The 16954-nt window shown below is 32.6% G+C and overlaps 1 protein-coding gene across 12 annotated transcripts in view; it reads right to left on the bottom strand.

Annotated features, from left to right (window-relative positions):
* The window catches only part of LOC143051848 (atrial natriuretic peptide receptor 1-like), a 375823-nt gene that overhangs the window by 71273 nt on the left and 287596 nt on the right, over window positions 1-16954 (bottom strand). For all 12 annotated transcript variants that reach the window (XM_076224835.1, XM_076224833.1, XM_076224837.1 and 9 more), the window contains exon 2: window positions 7831-7942. In XM_076224835.1, coding sequence (XP_076080950.1) covers window positions 7831-7942 — 112 coding nt within the window. The remainder of the gene's footprint in view (window positions 1-7830; window positions 7943-16954) is intronic.

The raw sequence follows: 16954 nt of genomic DNA, 5'->3' as shown, positions 1-16954 counted from the left end.
GACCTTGTTTTACGGTATTTATGATTCTTTCATTATTGAAGACCCTCCAGCAACTATCAAGATGAAGAACAGGAATAAAAACTTTGACCATTGATCATTTGTATTTTTTTCTATACATTGACATTGTGTGTGGTTAGCTCCCGTGCACGTGTACTTCATATTCCTTTATTTTCTGTTAAAGGGTCTGAACACGACTTAATGCAAATTTAACCCTTGAATGTAAAAGGTCATATGGCAATACATTGATGTTTTTTCATCAAATGATTTGATACCGGGAAATTGGTGGTCTTACTTTAATTTAAACCATGTCAGCTATCTAGTGTTATCCACAGGCGCTTGGGTATATGATACAGTTAATTTTTTTTAATTTTTTTGTTGATTAAGATATTCAATTTTCTAAATTTATAATACATATCTATCACTTCTGTGCATATCTCACCTACAGAAAATACCTAATTTTGCAATCCATACTAAATTGGGTATAGTTTTATATACAAGAAAGGCAGTTTCGTATTCTTTGATATCAAGTTCAATTCTCCATGCAGAAACGACCATTTTTTTCTGTGTCCAGTAGCATTGTATATTCTTAAAATATTTCTCGCATAATGCCTGGACATCGGTGGACATGCGACATTACACAGTGTGACACGTTTACAAATAAAAATCAACACTCAGACTAGTCATTAAGTAGGACAATAAATGAACAAAAGACAAACCCGGGACACAGAAGTACAAACAATAGACCATCAACTCTGAAACCCAAAATTAAAATAGAAACATGCATGGATTACGAAAAATATGCAGGGGAGTGAAGAGAACTTGCTTCTTGCAAGACACTTTCAGTGAAAACAATTTGATATGAAGACAATCATATGAAGACAATCTTTTGTTTTAGTTTTTTTTTTTTTAAATTTAAAACATGAGGCATTTGCCTCATTTGCCTCAATGTAGTTACGGCCCTGAATTCTAATTAAATATTTCGTGGAAGGGCAGACTAAACAATTTTAGTGGTTGAAGATTATAAACCCTAGTTATCACACACAAGAAAATCATATTTTTTCGAAGATATCCATTTTCATCATCCAAATTAAAAGACTGTCGTCAAGTACTGTTAGAAAAAATAGCTATTCGAACACACCTACTCTGTTTTTGTGATTCATTAGATAGGTATCTCACTTGACCCATATATTTCATCTTTTCGTACTGTCATTTTTTACGTTATAAAGTCAACCTGTAGCTTTGATATATAATAATGATAGAATCTGAAGCGAGATGCTATATTAAATACTCTTGCTTTGTACGTTTTAAAGACAAAATATACACCCAAACATGCCCTAACATAAAAAGGTGCACTCGATTTTTCTCTTTTCGATACAATCGTTACCTGTTTTGGGGAATTTTTTCTTGATTCACATAATGGAAGGGCATACACGCAAATTTCTGAACTAAAAGATTGATATGTTCTCCGTCCGTGATAAAAAAAAAATCGGAGGTTATGCATTTTCTACATCCACCTTATAGATACTATATATAAAAAAGAAGATGTGGTATTATTGCCAATGAGACAACTATCCAGAAAAGACCAAAATGACACAAACATTAACAATTACAGGTAACCGTAAGGCCTTCAACAATGAGCAAAGCCCATACCGCATAGTCAGCTATAAAAGGCCCCGATAAGAACCATATCGTTGACTTGATATCTTATTGTTTTGCATTACTATGTAATAGATACATTGAAAACTTATGCAAATGGTGTTTATAAAATAAGAAAATTGTCGTTTTATTTGTTTCTATTAACTTTTTAAAATTTTGTTACTATATCAAACATTACAGTTAACATTTATCGCTTTCTCGATACACACAGAGCTTCGATTCTTTTGTTCTATTTCAAAAGTGTTTCCGCCTGCATATATCAAGACAAATTAAGATTTTAATCTGCTTCCTCTGGAACCATACACATGGGCTCGATTACCAAATATTCGTATGTATTATTAATGTTTTTAATGCTCCATTTATTGGCATTATGTTTTTCTGGTCTGTGCGTACGTTCGTCCGTTCGTCTGTTTGTTTGTCCAGCTTCAAGTTAAATAAAATTGAAACTTAGTACACATTTTCTCTATAGTATGATCTTTTTAATTCTAATGCCAAATTACAGTTTTATCCCATTTTCATATTCCACTAAACATAGAAAATGATAGTGTAGATGAGGCGTTCGTGTGCTAGGGACACATTCATGTTTCTTCAAATTTTCGTCGTATAAATATCAATATATATTTCATTGTTTACGAGAAATATGCAATTTACTATCATTGTTATAAATCCTAAATATGGCAAATTATATTATAGTTTAAAAAAAAGAAATTTATGAAACTTATTTATATCCGCTAACCGAGCCCCTATTGAGATCGACAAACTCAACAAAAAAGCTTTGAATACAAAACGGATATTTCTTAAAATTGATGGTCATCCTATAAAAGTTACGATCGTCCTATACAAATTACGGTCATCCTTTACAAGTTACGGTCATCTTTTTACCAATCACGGTCATCATTGTTTTATGTTACGGTCATCTTGAAAATATTTTGATTATGATTTACGGTCATCTTAACGATTTTTTCAAATCGAATTTCCCGTTTCATGCACATTTCTCGGAAGTAATTAGTGATTTCCGAGTGATTCTTTTATAAATTTACATCGTTTCAATGTATGATTTGTAAAGAAAATGATATAGAAACACATAAACAGACAATACAGAAACTGACCTAATTTTTCATCCGACATCTTGGGATGACCGTGAATGCAGTTACGGTCATCAGCTTTACCCCAGTGCTATTTACACTCATGCAGCAGACCTTAAGGATTATTACTTTACGGAATATGTCACCGATCGATTCCGAAAACGATACATGATGAAATCGACACAAATATTAAAATTTTCTACCAAAGCTTCATTTGATACATGTACGTTTTGAATAACATACAGTCACGTTCATGTAATTGAACGTTTAAAAAAAACACCCCACGAATGCATTGATCTATTCGTGTGACTGCAGGTTTTATAATCACCTAATTTGAAATGAGGCGGGAAAACGGTATCACGACCTAATTCAAAAAGGGATAAAATGTCAAAAGGTTTAAAATTATATTTTTTTTCTATTGAATTCAATAACATAGCAATCGATGCTGCAGACATTGTAATCTGATTGAAATAAGGATAACATGTCCACGCTTACTACAATTTAACAACAGTCAACACTCCATTTTACTTTCTGATTTAATCAACCAACGAAATGTCTGCCTGCAAATTTTTGAAAGTGTTTGTCATTTCGACAAAACCCGAGAGCCCCAGAAAGGATGTTAATACACAGAGTTCAAGTTTGAGAATTGGGTATTAAATTTGGGATAAAAATCATGCCATGTTATGAGTTTTAAAGTACAATATTTTCCAACATTTATCTTATTCAAAATAGATTTTAATGAGAAAATAACTCTACGTACATGTATACCCACACCTCCTAAAGCTTTTTCCCGATACGATTATACAATGAAACATTATTTGAACTCGGAATGATATACCATTATTTGAACTCTAAAGGTACATTTGTATAACTGTCATTTTCGTGTCGAAGAACTGTCTACTAGTTCAATAAAAGTATTATAAGTAGATTATCTATTTTACAAGCACAAATTCAGACGTTTTAAATATCACTACCGTTCGACAAAATGGCAAAATTATTCAGGATAGGTGTGTTAACTGCCGTATAACGTTTAAATCGGTTTAATGAGAATGAACCAGTTCGTTATGTTAAAAAAAGAATAAAATGAGCTCTTGGGTGAAATGCTTCAATCAAATGAAATAGGTTTAGAATTGATACAAACAAGCAGTGGTACCATTCTACTCTATAGATGTGGCCGGAACATAAGAGATGATATCCTTCTCAAAAGAAGCACGGACAAGATAAAGGAAACAGCCTTCTTATAGCTTTCGAAACAGATAGAGGTAACACGCGTCTTTAAAAGCAACCAAAACAGATTGAGGTTACGCCGTCTTTAAAAGAACTTAGCAGAGATTAAGGAAACATCTATCTTTAAAAGACTTAAAACAAACATTTTTTAGTCTGACTTTCAAAAGCCCCTACAACTAACGCAAGAAGTCTGCCTTTAATCAAAAAGCGCCAACAACAGAAGCGCCATCTGTTTAAAAAAAATACCAACCAAAACAAACAGTGCATTCTCCATAAAGAAAGCAAATATTACTGGAAATATTTGCACCAGTGACGTTTTGACCTTATATAGGCATAGAATAGCCTAGGATGAATAATACTTGAATATTAATTTTCATGAATTTTACGAGCAAAAGGAACCAAAGGGAATAACTACATCAGTTAAGATACACTTTGCCGTAAGGAGTAAAAACCTCAGTTCCCTAAACTATCAGGTTGAACTGGGAATTTGATTAAGGAATCAGTGCTTGTTCGTGCTTATGATACCTTTGTAAACTGTACAACAATAGCACTAAGTACAGACTCCATTTCGTTCCTTACAATATTTTGTAATATATATTCACAATTCGTCCATTTTGAGAAATGGGTTACTACATTTTGTAGTTCTAGTATCCACTTTTTTTTCTCATAAAATTGTTAATTTTAGTATCTGATACGAGATGTTCCTATCTCAATGCTTAAGTAATGAGATTTTGTTCTAATCGTTTTTTTGTCCATAATGACACAAAGACATATAAAAGTCTCGTTTGTTTGAGTTTCATTAAATATGTATGTCTGATTTTAACGTGATTGTAAATGGAATTACATATTGTTTTTGTTCTCAAAACAATTAATTAAGGATATCTCTTTTCATGATATTGAACTGTTAACCGACTTTGTTGACACAATAGATTGAATAATTGTTCTCATTTCAAATGAAAGTTTAAGTGTTTTTACGGAAATGAGAGGAAATTCCATCACACATCAGGGGCTAATCCAGTCATTTTTAAAGGGAGTTCAAGAGTGTTTCCAACCCACGAGAAAGGGGTTTCAACCCATTCAAATGCATTGATCGTCCACAAAATGGGAGGGGGGTTCCAACTCACGGACCATCCAACCTCTAGAACCACCACTAGACAGTCACCCAACAATATAAAAACAGTCATAATGCATGGTAAATTAAACTGTTACGAAATGAGTCGCACATTAAAATAGAGAAGGAATATAACAAAGGGACATTCAAACTCATTAGTGGAAAACAACCTGACAACGCCATATCATGGCAAAGAACAGAAAACAACCTGAAAACGCCATATCATGGCAAAGAACGGAAAACAACCTGAAAACGCCATATCATGGCAAAGAACGGAAAACAACCTGACAACGCCATATCATGGCAAAGAACGGAAAACAACTTGACAACGCCATATCATGGCAAAGAACGGAAAACAACCTGACAACGCCATATCATGGCAAAGAACGGAAAACAACCTGACAACGCCATATCATGGCAAAGAACGGAAAACAACCTGACAACGCCATATCATGGCAAAGAACGGAAAACAACCTGACAACGCCATATCATGGCAAAGAACGGAAAACAACCTGACAACGCCATATCATGCCATGGCAAAGAACGGACAACAACCTGACAACGCCATATCATGGCAAAGAACGGAAAACAACCTGATAATGCCATATCATGGCAAAGAACGGAAAACAACCTGAAAACGCCATATCATGGCAAAGAACGGGAAGCAACATGATAACGCCATATCATGGAAAAGAAAGAAAGACAACATGAAAAAGCAGTATTATGAATAAGAACGTAAAACGTGAAAATGCCATAGCATTACAAAGTACGGAAAACGACAACCCAATTTTAATGTCACACGTCAGAAAAGCTCTTATTGAACCAACAACCACAGAAAAAGTTATTCACTAACCCCTTGTGAACAGGTCGCAAAACATGCTATCACGTTTCCTTGATCTTTTCTTTTCAATTGTCTTTTTAAACGCAGATTACGCAATCGTACAAATCAATGAAAAAAATTGATGATTGTATTCAATTAACAAAAAATCACAAGGCTCTTAACTTTAGACGTTGAAGCAAATTTAAATCGGATTTTTTTTATCAATTTGAGACGTCTACAATAAATCAATTTTTTGTCAATACGCAGCAAAACTAAACCAATGTGATTAAATGTGACAGTAAAACATGACACTAAAATGAAACTAATTAAGTTATCAGAGGAAGCCAATAGAGTGGACCATCTTAAATGCGTTTTAGTCTGAAATGATGAATTTAAAGCCGTATAAGATTCGAATGATGCCGGATGATCCAATTTACTTCTTAAGCGTGTGATGCTAATGATTTAATTATCAGAGTTTAAACCGAACATATAGGAAGCAGCATAAATATACCATTAGAAGTTTATTATCCTGTTAAAACGCAACATAAGTAAATTGTACTCTTAGTGCAACACCTTGTGAAGTCAAGCACGACAGGGCCTTACTATACGTGTAATCCTTCCGGAACACATGAGATCACTATGGAATTTTTACATAAATCGTGTTTATCAAATTTTCCGACTAATATTTCTTACTTCGTGATATTGTTCAGGTTGTCACTTCTCGTGTGATAAATTGCATTTTAGATCATGCAGTCAGGTTGTCACTTCTCGTGTGATAAATTGCATTTTAGATCATGCAGTCACTCAATGAAGTTTTAGAAAGCTGAGATCTCGTTTTAAACGAGAAATGACATTACTAATTTAGCAGGCCCGAATCGTGTTCAACTCTGTGGTTTCTTACAAAAATAATAAATTTCTCTTTTTCGTGACAACAAATTAATAAAAACAAAGAAATTCATTGTTTTTGCTGAAAATCACAAGAAAGAATAATTTATCATTGATGAACTATTTCCGTGTCTTCGGAACAGCTCTGTCACTATTAAACCACCAGAGAATTTTAGATGACTCTAAGCAACCTTAATTTCTGTAATTGTAGTTATAATTAATCCTACTGCGTAAAGGCGAGATGACAACACATACCAGTCTACTCACATCATGCAATCATTTCCTAGAAATTATTCAATTTAGATAATTATTTTGCTTTTTCTGTTTTATTTCAATCATACGGTTATTCCACGCATAGAAATCATATGATTATTTAGATTTAACATTCGTTTGCAGATGTACATGTACTTTTGGTTTCTGCAGCTTGGTATTTATAAAAGTTTATATACTCAGCTGCTTATTTTCTATGACAAAGACTCTATCATATAAATCTTTTAAATGAAGCAAAAAAAAAAAAAAAAAAAAAAAACAGCATGTGTTTCCATATGATAAGCACAAGATTGACAAGCTTTAATGTTATGTTACCAAACCTGTGCTTGTTTCTAATGTGGAGTACAGAAAGTGCACATTCACCTGACCTGTAAATTCGCAGGCTTGTTACCTACCCTGTGCTTGTTTCTAATGTGGAAAACAGAAAGTACACATTCACCTGACCTGTAGCTTGACAAGCATGTTACCTACCCTGTGCTGGTTGCTAATTTGGAGGGCTGAAAATGCACAAGTCACCTGACCTGTAGATTGACAAGCATGTTACCTACCCTGTGCTGGTTTCTAATGTGGAGGGCTGAAAATGCACAAGTCACCTGACCTGTAGATTGACAAGCATGTTACCTACCCTGTGCTGGTTTCTGATGTGGAGGACAGAAAATGCACAAGTCACCTGACCTGTAGATTGACAAGCATGTTACCTACCCTGTTCGTGTTTCTACTGTGGAGGGCAGAGAAGCACAAGTCATATAAGCTGTAGCGATTATAGAGTGCCTTACCTGCTGAACAAATCGATGTTTAGGAAAACATATTCTCCGTTGTCAAAATTTAATTCATGAGCTTTAATCAGTATATCCCTGACAGAATCAGCAGAAGCACACAGCACCACAACTGAAACAAAAAAAGAGATGCACTTAGTAAAACCGAAACATGGTACGTTAATAACAACATAAATATACCGTTGTCTTGAAAGACCACTATTAGATTTGACATCTTGTTTATTATTCTTAAGGTAGAACGATGAACGTCTCTAGCAATAAATCATACAAATAATATAAGATAGGTTTCGATTGACGCATAGTGGTAATATCCCTTTGGTGGGGAAAATTTGGTTGATTATATTGGGGATCACTGAAGCATGACGGGAATGGCACCTTCAGGTATTACATCTATGATTGACATAATTCGCGTAGGGGTTCTTTCGCTCAGTCGCCATGAAGGAAGGAAAATTAGTTTTCGAGTTGTCTTTTGAATGTATAACAGTATGTGATTGCGTCCGTTATATGTAGTACAAATGTATGTGATGTAGTCATTCTGACTCGTTAGGTCTTGATGGACAAACTACTTATTTAGGTTGCGCAATTACATTTCTCTTGATTTATATAGGAAATAGTTAAAAACCCGTTTATGTGTCTTGACCTTGAACTTTCTTTTACAATTAAGATTTTTGTTTTATTTGAGTTAAACATTCTACTCAATTATATATATACTGTCTCGAAACTTAAGCTGACTTTTCTATCCCTCCGGAAATAATTTGTCCGTCGTTGGAAACTCAAGTAATCCCATAAGAAAACTCACTTTTCCGATTAATATCCGTTACAGATGGGAATTCATTAGTAAACCAATTTAACAAACGTTTTGGTTTACAAATAAAAGGAAAAGATAAATCAAGGAAAATACTTCCCCCTTCTGTTATATAATGGATCTTTTCTTGTCTGAGATTCGTATGATTTATCTCCCCTTTCAGTATCCGTCGTGAAAGAAAATTCAGGAATGGCTTCCAAGTTCACTTTGAATGGACATATACGTATAGAATATATTGCATCTATTTTTTTTAAACTGTTTCAAGTAGAAACTTCATGTAAATAGGAGATCAATGGTTGTTTCATACAAATTGGATGTGGTATGAGTGCCAATAAGACAATTTAATCTCAATCCTAGTCACAATGTGTAAAAGGTAAACAATTATATGTCAAAGTACGGCCTGCAACACGGAGCCTTGGCTCACACCAAACATGCTTGCTCATGTTTGCTAAACGTCATATCTAAGGCATGTTCAAGACGAATACAAACTAACAAAGAGTACAATAGATAGGATCTGAAAAGTACAACGAGTGAGTTGTCGACATGAACAAATGAGGATAATAATGTTTGATAGGGAAAGATATTGTGCCTTGTACTCGTAAAAGACTCTTCACAAATCTTTGCTAGGGTTTCTTAACGTGCAGAGAGTCTGGCGTTCTTTTACACGTGATTGGTTATTTATACATACCAACAAAGTTAAACGGAAACCACACTTTAGCAAAGGATAATAGTTTGTTAAAAAAGGGAGACCCCAAGGGATGAACATATTGCTGTACCCCAGTCAACCATACGGACGTTTCTATGATAACACCAGTTTCATAAATAGCGATCGGAGTCCTCTTTTTCAATATTATTTTTCAATACAATTTGTTATCATTGACATAATATAATCTAACAAGTCGTATCGTTTGACAATGTTAATTTCGAGGTTACAATCCGCTATGTTCTTTTCTTATCAGTACTCCAAGCAGTCTGCGCTGTCACACTCTTAGCAGTGCTGCATTTAGTTTATAACATTCAATGTTCTGTTATTACTATTTCTTATTTTAAATTTTTATTTCAGCACAAAATGCTAAATCGCATCATTGCAATGAAAGGGGAACATACAAGACAATGTCACCCGCAGAGTCATTGTTACAATAGAGTAAAATACTGCCATTTTAGTACAGTATGATACTAAAAATACTTTATTGTATGAATTTTAATATTCTAAAATCAATACAACAAATTCATCAAGTTCTGCTTCTGAACAATTCCAATGTTCATTACACTAAAATGAATGACAAATGATACAAAGCATTGCAGATATGTGACCTTTGAAATGTCAGAAAATCATGAATTAAGAATAACAGCTGACGATGAAAAATTACAGAGTGGAACGAAATCTTCCTTTTTCAAATGACAAATTAGATATAACGTTACAATCAAACTTTGTCTATTTGACAATCTGAAATTGACTTAATAAATGGCGTAGATAATTAGGCGGCAAGGCTAATTAACTGGCGAAAACATTTCTATATCGGAATCGATACGTGTTTATCACCGCAATGCTTTCGGGGCTTATAAAATGAAAAACCAATATGAGGTCGGCTACGAAGATGGTGTGAAAGTGACATCTTATAAAACTAGGGAAAAAACTCCGGTACAACTAATAACAAATGAATTCTATAAAATGCATCGACACAATTGTCCTATTCAATTCAGCACAGTAACAGACAACTGATCGAGGTCAGACAGTTTCTTGAATGCCTAATCCGGATTTATGATAACCGATACATGTTTCGTTATTTTTATTTTTAAGTCTTGTTTTTTTTTGACACATCTTTAATTCAGTTGATTTATTTAAAAATTCTTTAATTATAAAATGGAGACGTTTGAACTTCTTTTTTAAAAAAACAAGTTGTTGACATTTCTTCTATACATTTTGATCGCACTAATAGACAAACTACAAAAGTTCTATTTGAAAATGAGTGGTTATGGCAGATTTTAACATTGGACTATTACAAAATGAATGGATGTGACACAAAAAGACGACATAGAAAATATACGATTACAAAATGAATTGTTATGTCTATGACACAAACAGACGTATAAGATACTGTACTATTACAATATAAATGTGAATATAGCTGACAGAAATGCTTTTATTTTGTTTAAAATATTCACTTAGTCTATCTTTAACAGCACTAAATTTCAAATACAAAATTGTAAGCAATTAAACTTGTATTTTAAGCTACCATGAAACAGTTACCATTTAAATGTGCATCCGCTTCCCACTGCTCGTATTTAAATGTCATTTGTCGTATCTGGTTACTGACAAATTAGGTAAAGGGATCCGATAATCGATCAATTATTTAATAAAAATCAAATATATTTTATCGACTTAATCCGATTACCCACAAATCCATGATTGATGATGATGATTGATCTTCCGGTTCTGCTGTGTCGATGGTTTCTAAAGTGCATTTGTTATTCAAACACATTTGTATCTGATTGAAAAACCGTGGTATTTGGTACATTTTATATAGAATAGGCCGTTAGGTGTCCTGTTTAAATGGTTAAACACCAGTCATTTTAAGGCCCTGTATAGCTTGCTGTTCAGTGTGAGCCAACTTGGGGGTTCCGTCTTTTGACCATATTTGACCTTTAATTGTTTACTTTAAAAAATTGTGACTTGGATGCAGAATTTTCATATTGGCAATTATGCCACATCTTTTATATCTAGACACAGAAGGAAATGTATAGTCACCAAACGAAAACACCTAAAATACAGAAAACAATCATGGTGTCAATACCTTTTTGTGGTTTTAAGTTTTTGACAGTATAGCCTTTCAAATTTGATATTTATCTTTTTTTTCTTATTGAATAACTAAATGAAAAACGTATTAATTTTGTGTCAATTCGATTTTCATGTTTGACATCATTCTGTTCATTAATTCATAAAAGCAGTGCAACTGAGTCGTTTACCGGTAAATCTAAAATAATCCAATAAAATGGTAAAATACGTCTTCTCATTTAACAAATTGAAATGCAAATGTAACCAATCTTAAAACTGCAACTGAAAAAGAGATATAACTTCTTCCAAATTCGTCTCCATGCAGTTTCTAAATAGGAAAGTTTGAACATCAATTTATTTTGACAGTGGGGTTTTAACCAAATTTCCTTGTTTACTCGAAGACGTTATGTAAATAATAAAGATGAAATTCTAATCATTTGTAAACAGAGATCCCACGTGACAATTATACCAGGAAGTAAATTGAATAATTGATGCACTGATGAAAGACGATACGAGCAATGTGTAAATTATATTTTCGTTTTTTTTTTTTAAATACAAATTGAAACGTTTCTTAGTTCTACTTTGCATAAAAACTGGATCAGTATTCAATTCAATATTTTGTCAGTATTGCCGGCGAAAGTTTGAACTGATTTTATTAACGGAAACTCTTAAGAATTGTCTTTTTTCAGAATACAACTACACTGAAATAATCCATTAAAGCTAAATAATGCACCTAAATATCATTTATGCATCTTATCCTCTTTAATATGATGTGCTTTTATCCTGAAAATACCATAATAAACTATACTACACTCTCAAATTTCATATGAATGCTTAATAGCAGTACAAACTGCATATTATTACAAAAATATGACAATATCTTTCAACCTTTAGAGTTTCTTAATCTGAACACCTTGAATCTAAAGAAATTACCATAATTACATGATAAGACACTATAATGATTATATATTGTTCAATTAATGTACTCTTGGGCCATGTATAATTTCTAACTTGTTTAAATATATTTCAAAACACAAACCGGCGATGAAATAAAATGATAGTGTAGACTAAAAGCAAACATTCATTCGGTTACTCAATCTTGATTGGCCGATAACAGGAAGTTGGAATGAAAGACCGGAAGTCAATAATTCAGCCAACTTTTAATAAATCGACAAAGACAGCGCCGTCACTCTTAATACAAATACTTAAATAGCTCCATTTAATTCCTGCAAAATGACTGTTTCCCTTTTGAACTCATCAACAGACCATAACAAGATTATACAACAGGATATGGTACAGTTTATGTTTGCTATAAAACGGAATGTTATTCCGGTCAAATTGCTCTGCTGATAGAAACGGAAACATAAAAATAAAAGTGTAATTATGGTAATTAAAATATTGGCTGTTTTATCATTTAGTTACTTTTGATCAGATGCGAGTTTATTCCAAATAGATACGCAATACAGATTTTTTTCCGTGTTTTGGATCCATAAGAAGGAAATTTTTGCGAAACAGGTAAAAAAAAACTAGACCGCATTAAAACGGCAAATTAAAAAAAAGAGACATTTATAATAGTTTTCCCCACGATGATATCATTTGGAAAATAAAAGACATAATGCTTACGTAATTATTTTTTTTATTCGATCTTTGATAGCTGAAAACTAATGTGGTGTTTTATGTTAGAAGTTCATTCTGTGAGACATGGCAACTGTATTTGATTTATTTGAACTTTGAAACTTTTGTAACATTATTTTTCGTAAGACTTACTTTGTTGGTTAGTTTTCGGCTATCAACGGCAGAATGAAAAGCTTTAATTTCTTTAAAATCACAAGTCTTTAATGTTATAAAATTCATAACAAGTTGTATAATGATATTAATTTAGATTTTAAAAGAATCGACTTAATTCGAACAGTATAAAGTCTATTTCTTAAATCTCCAGTCGTCAATTATATATTTTTAATTTAATCAAAAATATCGCATATCTTTTATGAATTGAAAGAGTTGTGAGGCTTTAATGCTAACAGCAAAAAAAAAAAAACAAAAAAAAACAAACAAACAACACAAAAATAAATTTCAAAAACTAGCGGTTATTCATTCAATTTCATGTTTTTGTTTTCACCCATAAATTCGACGTTTTACACCTGACATCTGCTTATAATCATATATTTATATTGAACTTATATATGTTTATATGAAGTATACAGACACCTGTCAACAACTACTTAAACTCATATTCATGCTATTGACCCACAAGTAACGCAGATAAACTATACTTTGTAAAAATCAGCGAGACTTATTAATCCGTATCGGATATTCAACACGATTGTTTTCAAATTGATATACAAACAGAACGTTTAGTATGACTGTGATTTGGTTAAATATTTTTAAAAGCAACATCAAAATTTCATCAATATATTTATAATATGTTTTATTAATCTAAGTCAGAAATAAGCTTTTTATATTCTCATTTAAAAAATCAAAGTTTCGAATAAATATCCCAAATTTAATTATAACGTATTTCTTTTTAAGATAAGTATGGTTGACAGTGTAAAGGTTCTTTCCCAATGGTGCACGTAGACATTGAATTACAATACAGAGAACAGAAAGTAATGAATCTTATAAAAAGTCCAAATCACATTTAAAATCACCTACTCTATATATAAAACGGTTACATTCGAACTTAAACAATAAAGTCTGTGATCGACTTTCATTACTGTGATTTATAAAAATACTTATAGGGCCAGCCGAAGAACTCTTCCGGATGCAGGAGTTTCTCGATGCATTGAAGACCCATTGGTGGCATTGGGCTGTTGTCTGCTCTATGGTCGGGTTGTAGTCTCTTTGAAACATACCCCATTTCCAGTCTCAATTTTATTTGAAGCATTTGAAGGTAGAAAAAGTATACAATATATGAACTTCCATTTGTATATTGTAGGAATATATAAAATCTAAATGTACAAGCATAAAAAGCAGATCAAAAGGTGATGTTCGCCGAACTTTTCTCAAGTTTATAGCGAGTTCACTCTTTTAAGTTATAAAACTAAGTTGATGATGAATCATATTTCTTGTTTAAAATCTTGACATTCAAACAAACACGATTGCGTGCCAGGTCACACATATATGGTACTTTGATACTTTATGAATATGTGGTATGATTGCCAATGAGAAAACTATCCCTCATAGTCCAAATGATTTGGCAGTAAGCAACGATGTGTCATAGCGCGGCCTTCAACAATGACTGAAAATCCATACCGTACAGTCAGGCCACGGTTTAAAATGCCACGGTAAACAATTCGGACGAAAAAGCTAATGACCTTATTTTTTTGCAAAATTATGAATAAAAATACAACATGATAGTCAGAAACCAACGACACTGAATTACAGGCTCCTGATTTTGGACAAGTATTTACAGAACGTTGTACATGTAGGATTAGTTTAAAACATATTTATAAACAGTGGATTGGGAAAATTTCCACTTTGCGGGTGCGAGAGCTGCCTTGTAGCGGAATTAGCCTACTCTTTTTTCGAAATCTACAAAAGAGTCATTTACGTGCAAGAGATAATGGTTCTATCTTAACACGGGTCAGCCATTTATCGTCCTCTTCATACGGACTATCATCGTTTCCTCAATACCATACTCGCAAATGGTGTCAAGGGAGAGCCGCAAAGTGGTAGGATTAAACATTGTCATGTGCGTTCAACTACCCACCAGCAATAGTGTTACAACAAACCATAAGAACATTACTGTGTAATACGATTCTTCACAAGATTTAACGAGAAAAGTCCAAAGGGAGATAATTGTGTATAGGTATCGATCAATAATTGCTTAGTCCTTAATTAACAATTTGCAGGTGCATCGTAAAACAGTAATTAACTGAATTGGACTTTAAAGCTTCTTACAGATTTACACCATACTGTTTGACAAATAGGCATTTTGTAAATGCCATATTTTTAATCAAAGTCTACGTTTTTCTTAAAGAAATTGTGTTAAACCATTACCATCAATCATTCTCACTTATGATGATCACTTGTCATGTTTTGGAATTTTTGTCAGACTTTCAAAATCCTCTGATTTTATCCATTTGAATGCCTTTAAAATATTTGCCTATTTACCCTAATTTTTCTTTTTATAAATCTTTAACATGTATAATGACAAGCCATCTGTAAAAGTCTTTATTTTGTAATAGGTTTTGAGAACTTAAACTTGTCAATCATAATAAAGCTATGAAAAGTCAAGAGAGAACGTTTCCCGCCAAAAATGTTAATGGCTAATGTCTCGAAAACAAGCACATTGACCTTTATTTTAATTTGGCTTTTTAGGTTCCTTTAATAATCCCTATCAATATAAAAATTATACTAGTGTTATGAAAAGCTTATTATTAAATTGCAACTGAAAAGGGGACTCCCTTAAAGAAATAATATGGTTAAATGTTTAACATGTATATATAGCCAGTAAATGCTACATGTGAATTTTATTAAATACAAATTATAAATGTATGAAGACTTTCAGATTGAAATTTGACTTTGAATGTGGGTTTTTCGTGTCAAAATGAAAATCTGATAAAGAAAATACCATTCATTTTGTGATTTAATTCTTTAAAAAATTGTAATGCAACAATCAATTTATCAAATATAAGGTCATGTATGTAGAGAATACATATGAAACACGCTGTACTCTCATTTTAGTTGGTCTACTTTTTATAACATTGCTTTCGCTTGAAGACAAGGAACCAATAATTACATGTAATTGTTCGCTCGATTACTTCTCCTCAGAGGCAGTGAACGCGATGTAGAATTAATTGAACAGACCCCTTGTTTTCACACAAAGCTCTAATTGGATAAAAATGGAAATAAATTCAATAACATAGATCACAAAGCGTTTTGATCAATCAAACCGGAAGTGACAATTTACGACACGTAAAGTACGATATGCTGCAACACAATGTATTTTACGACATTGCATTTGACATTCATTCCATAAAATATAAATTATGCTATCTCCATTCTGATGCAGTAACATAGAAAATTAGCCATAAAGAACATTTATAGAATGATTCAGAATTTAACTATATTCTGGGTTATTTGGTTAAATATTTAAATAAGATATAATTTGGCATTCAAATAGCAATTTAAGCATCTCTGAAAAATGTTAACTTAACTTGGCAAGCTCGAACGGGCATAAATGTCATTGAAAGGCAAACATACGATACTAACTATAAAAATCCTTCAAATAGCAACACCAAGTCTTTAACAGTAGTCTACACATCCTAAATAGTCCCAAGTCTAAACAGATAGATGATGTAACTATACAGAAACTATATAGAAACTACGATTTAATAGCGTGTTGACCCACTACCCCCTTCCTTGCTTTTACATTGGTAACCTAACTCGTCACTACATAACGTGAAAATTAGAAAGCATGCGCATTCATTCAACTCTGTTTTCAATGTTTATATTTTTCATAACACAAAATAAGGGGGTAACCACGCGTGATATTTCAATTATACGAAACAAGTAACTTGCTTATCTGTTTTCCATTATTT

This window comes from Mytilus galloprovincialis, chromosome 11 (assembly GCF_965363235.1).
Source record: "Mytilus galloprovincialis chromosome 11, xbMytGall1.hap1.1, whole genome shotgun sequence".
Taxonomy (NCBI): Eukaryota; Metazoa; Mollusca; class Bivalvia; order Mytilida; family Mytilidae; genus Mytilus; species Mytilus galloprovincialis.
The sequence above is the reverse complement of the archived record's forward strand: the minus strand, read 5'-3'. Positions and strand labels throughout refer to the sequence as shown.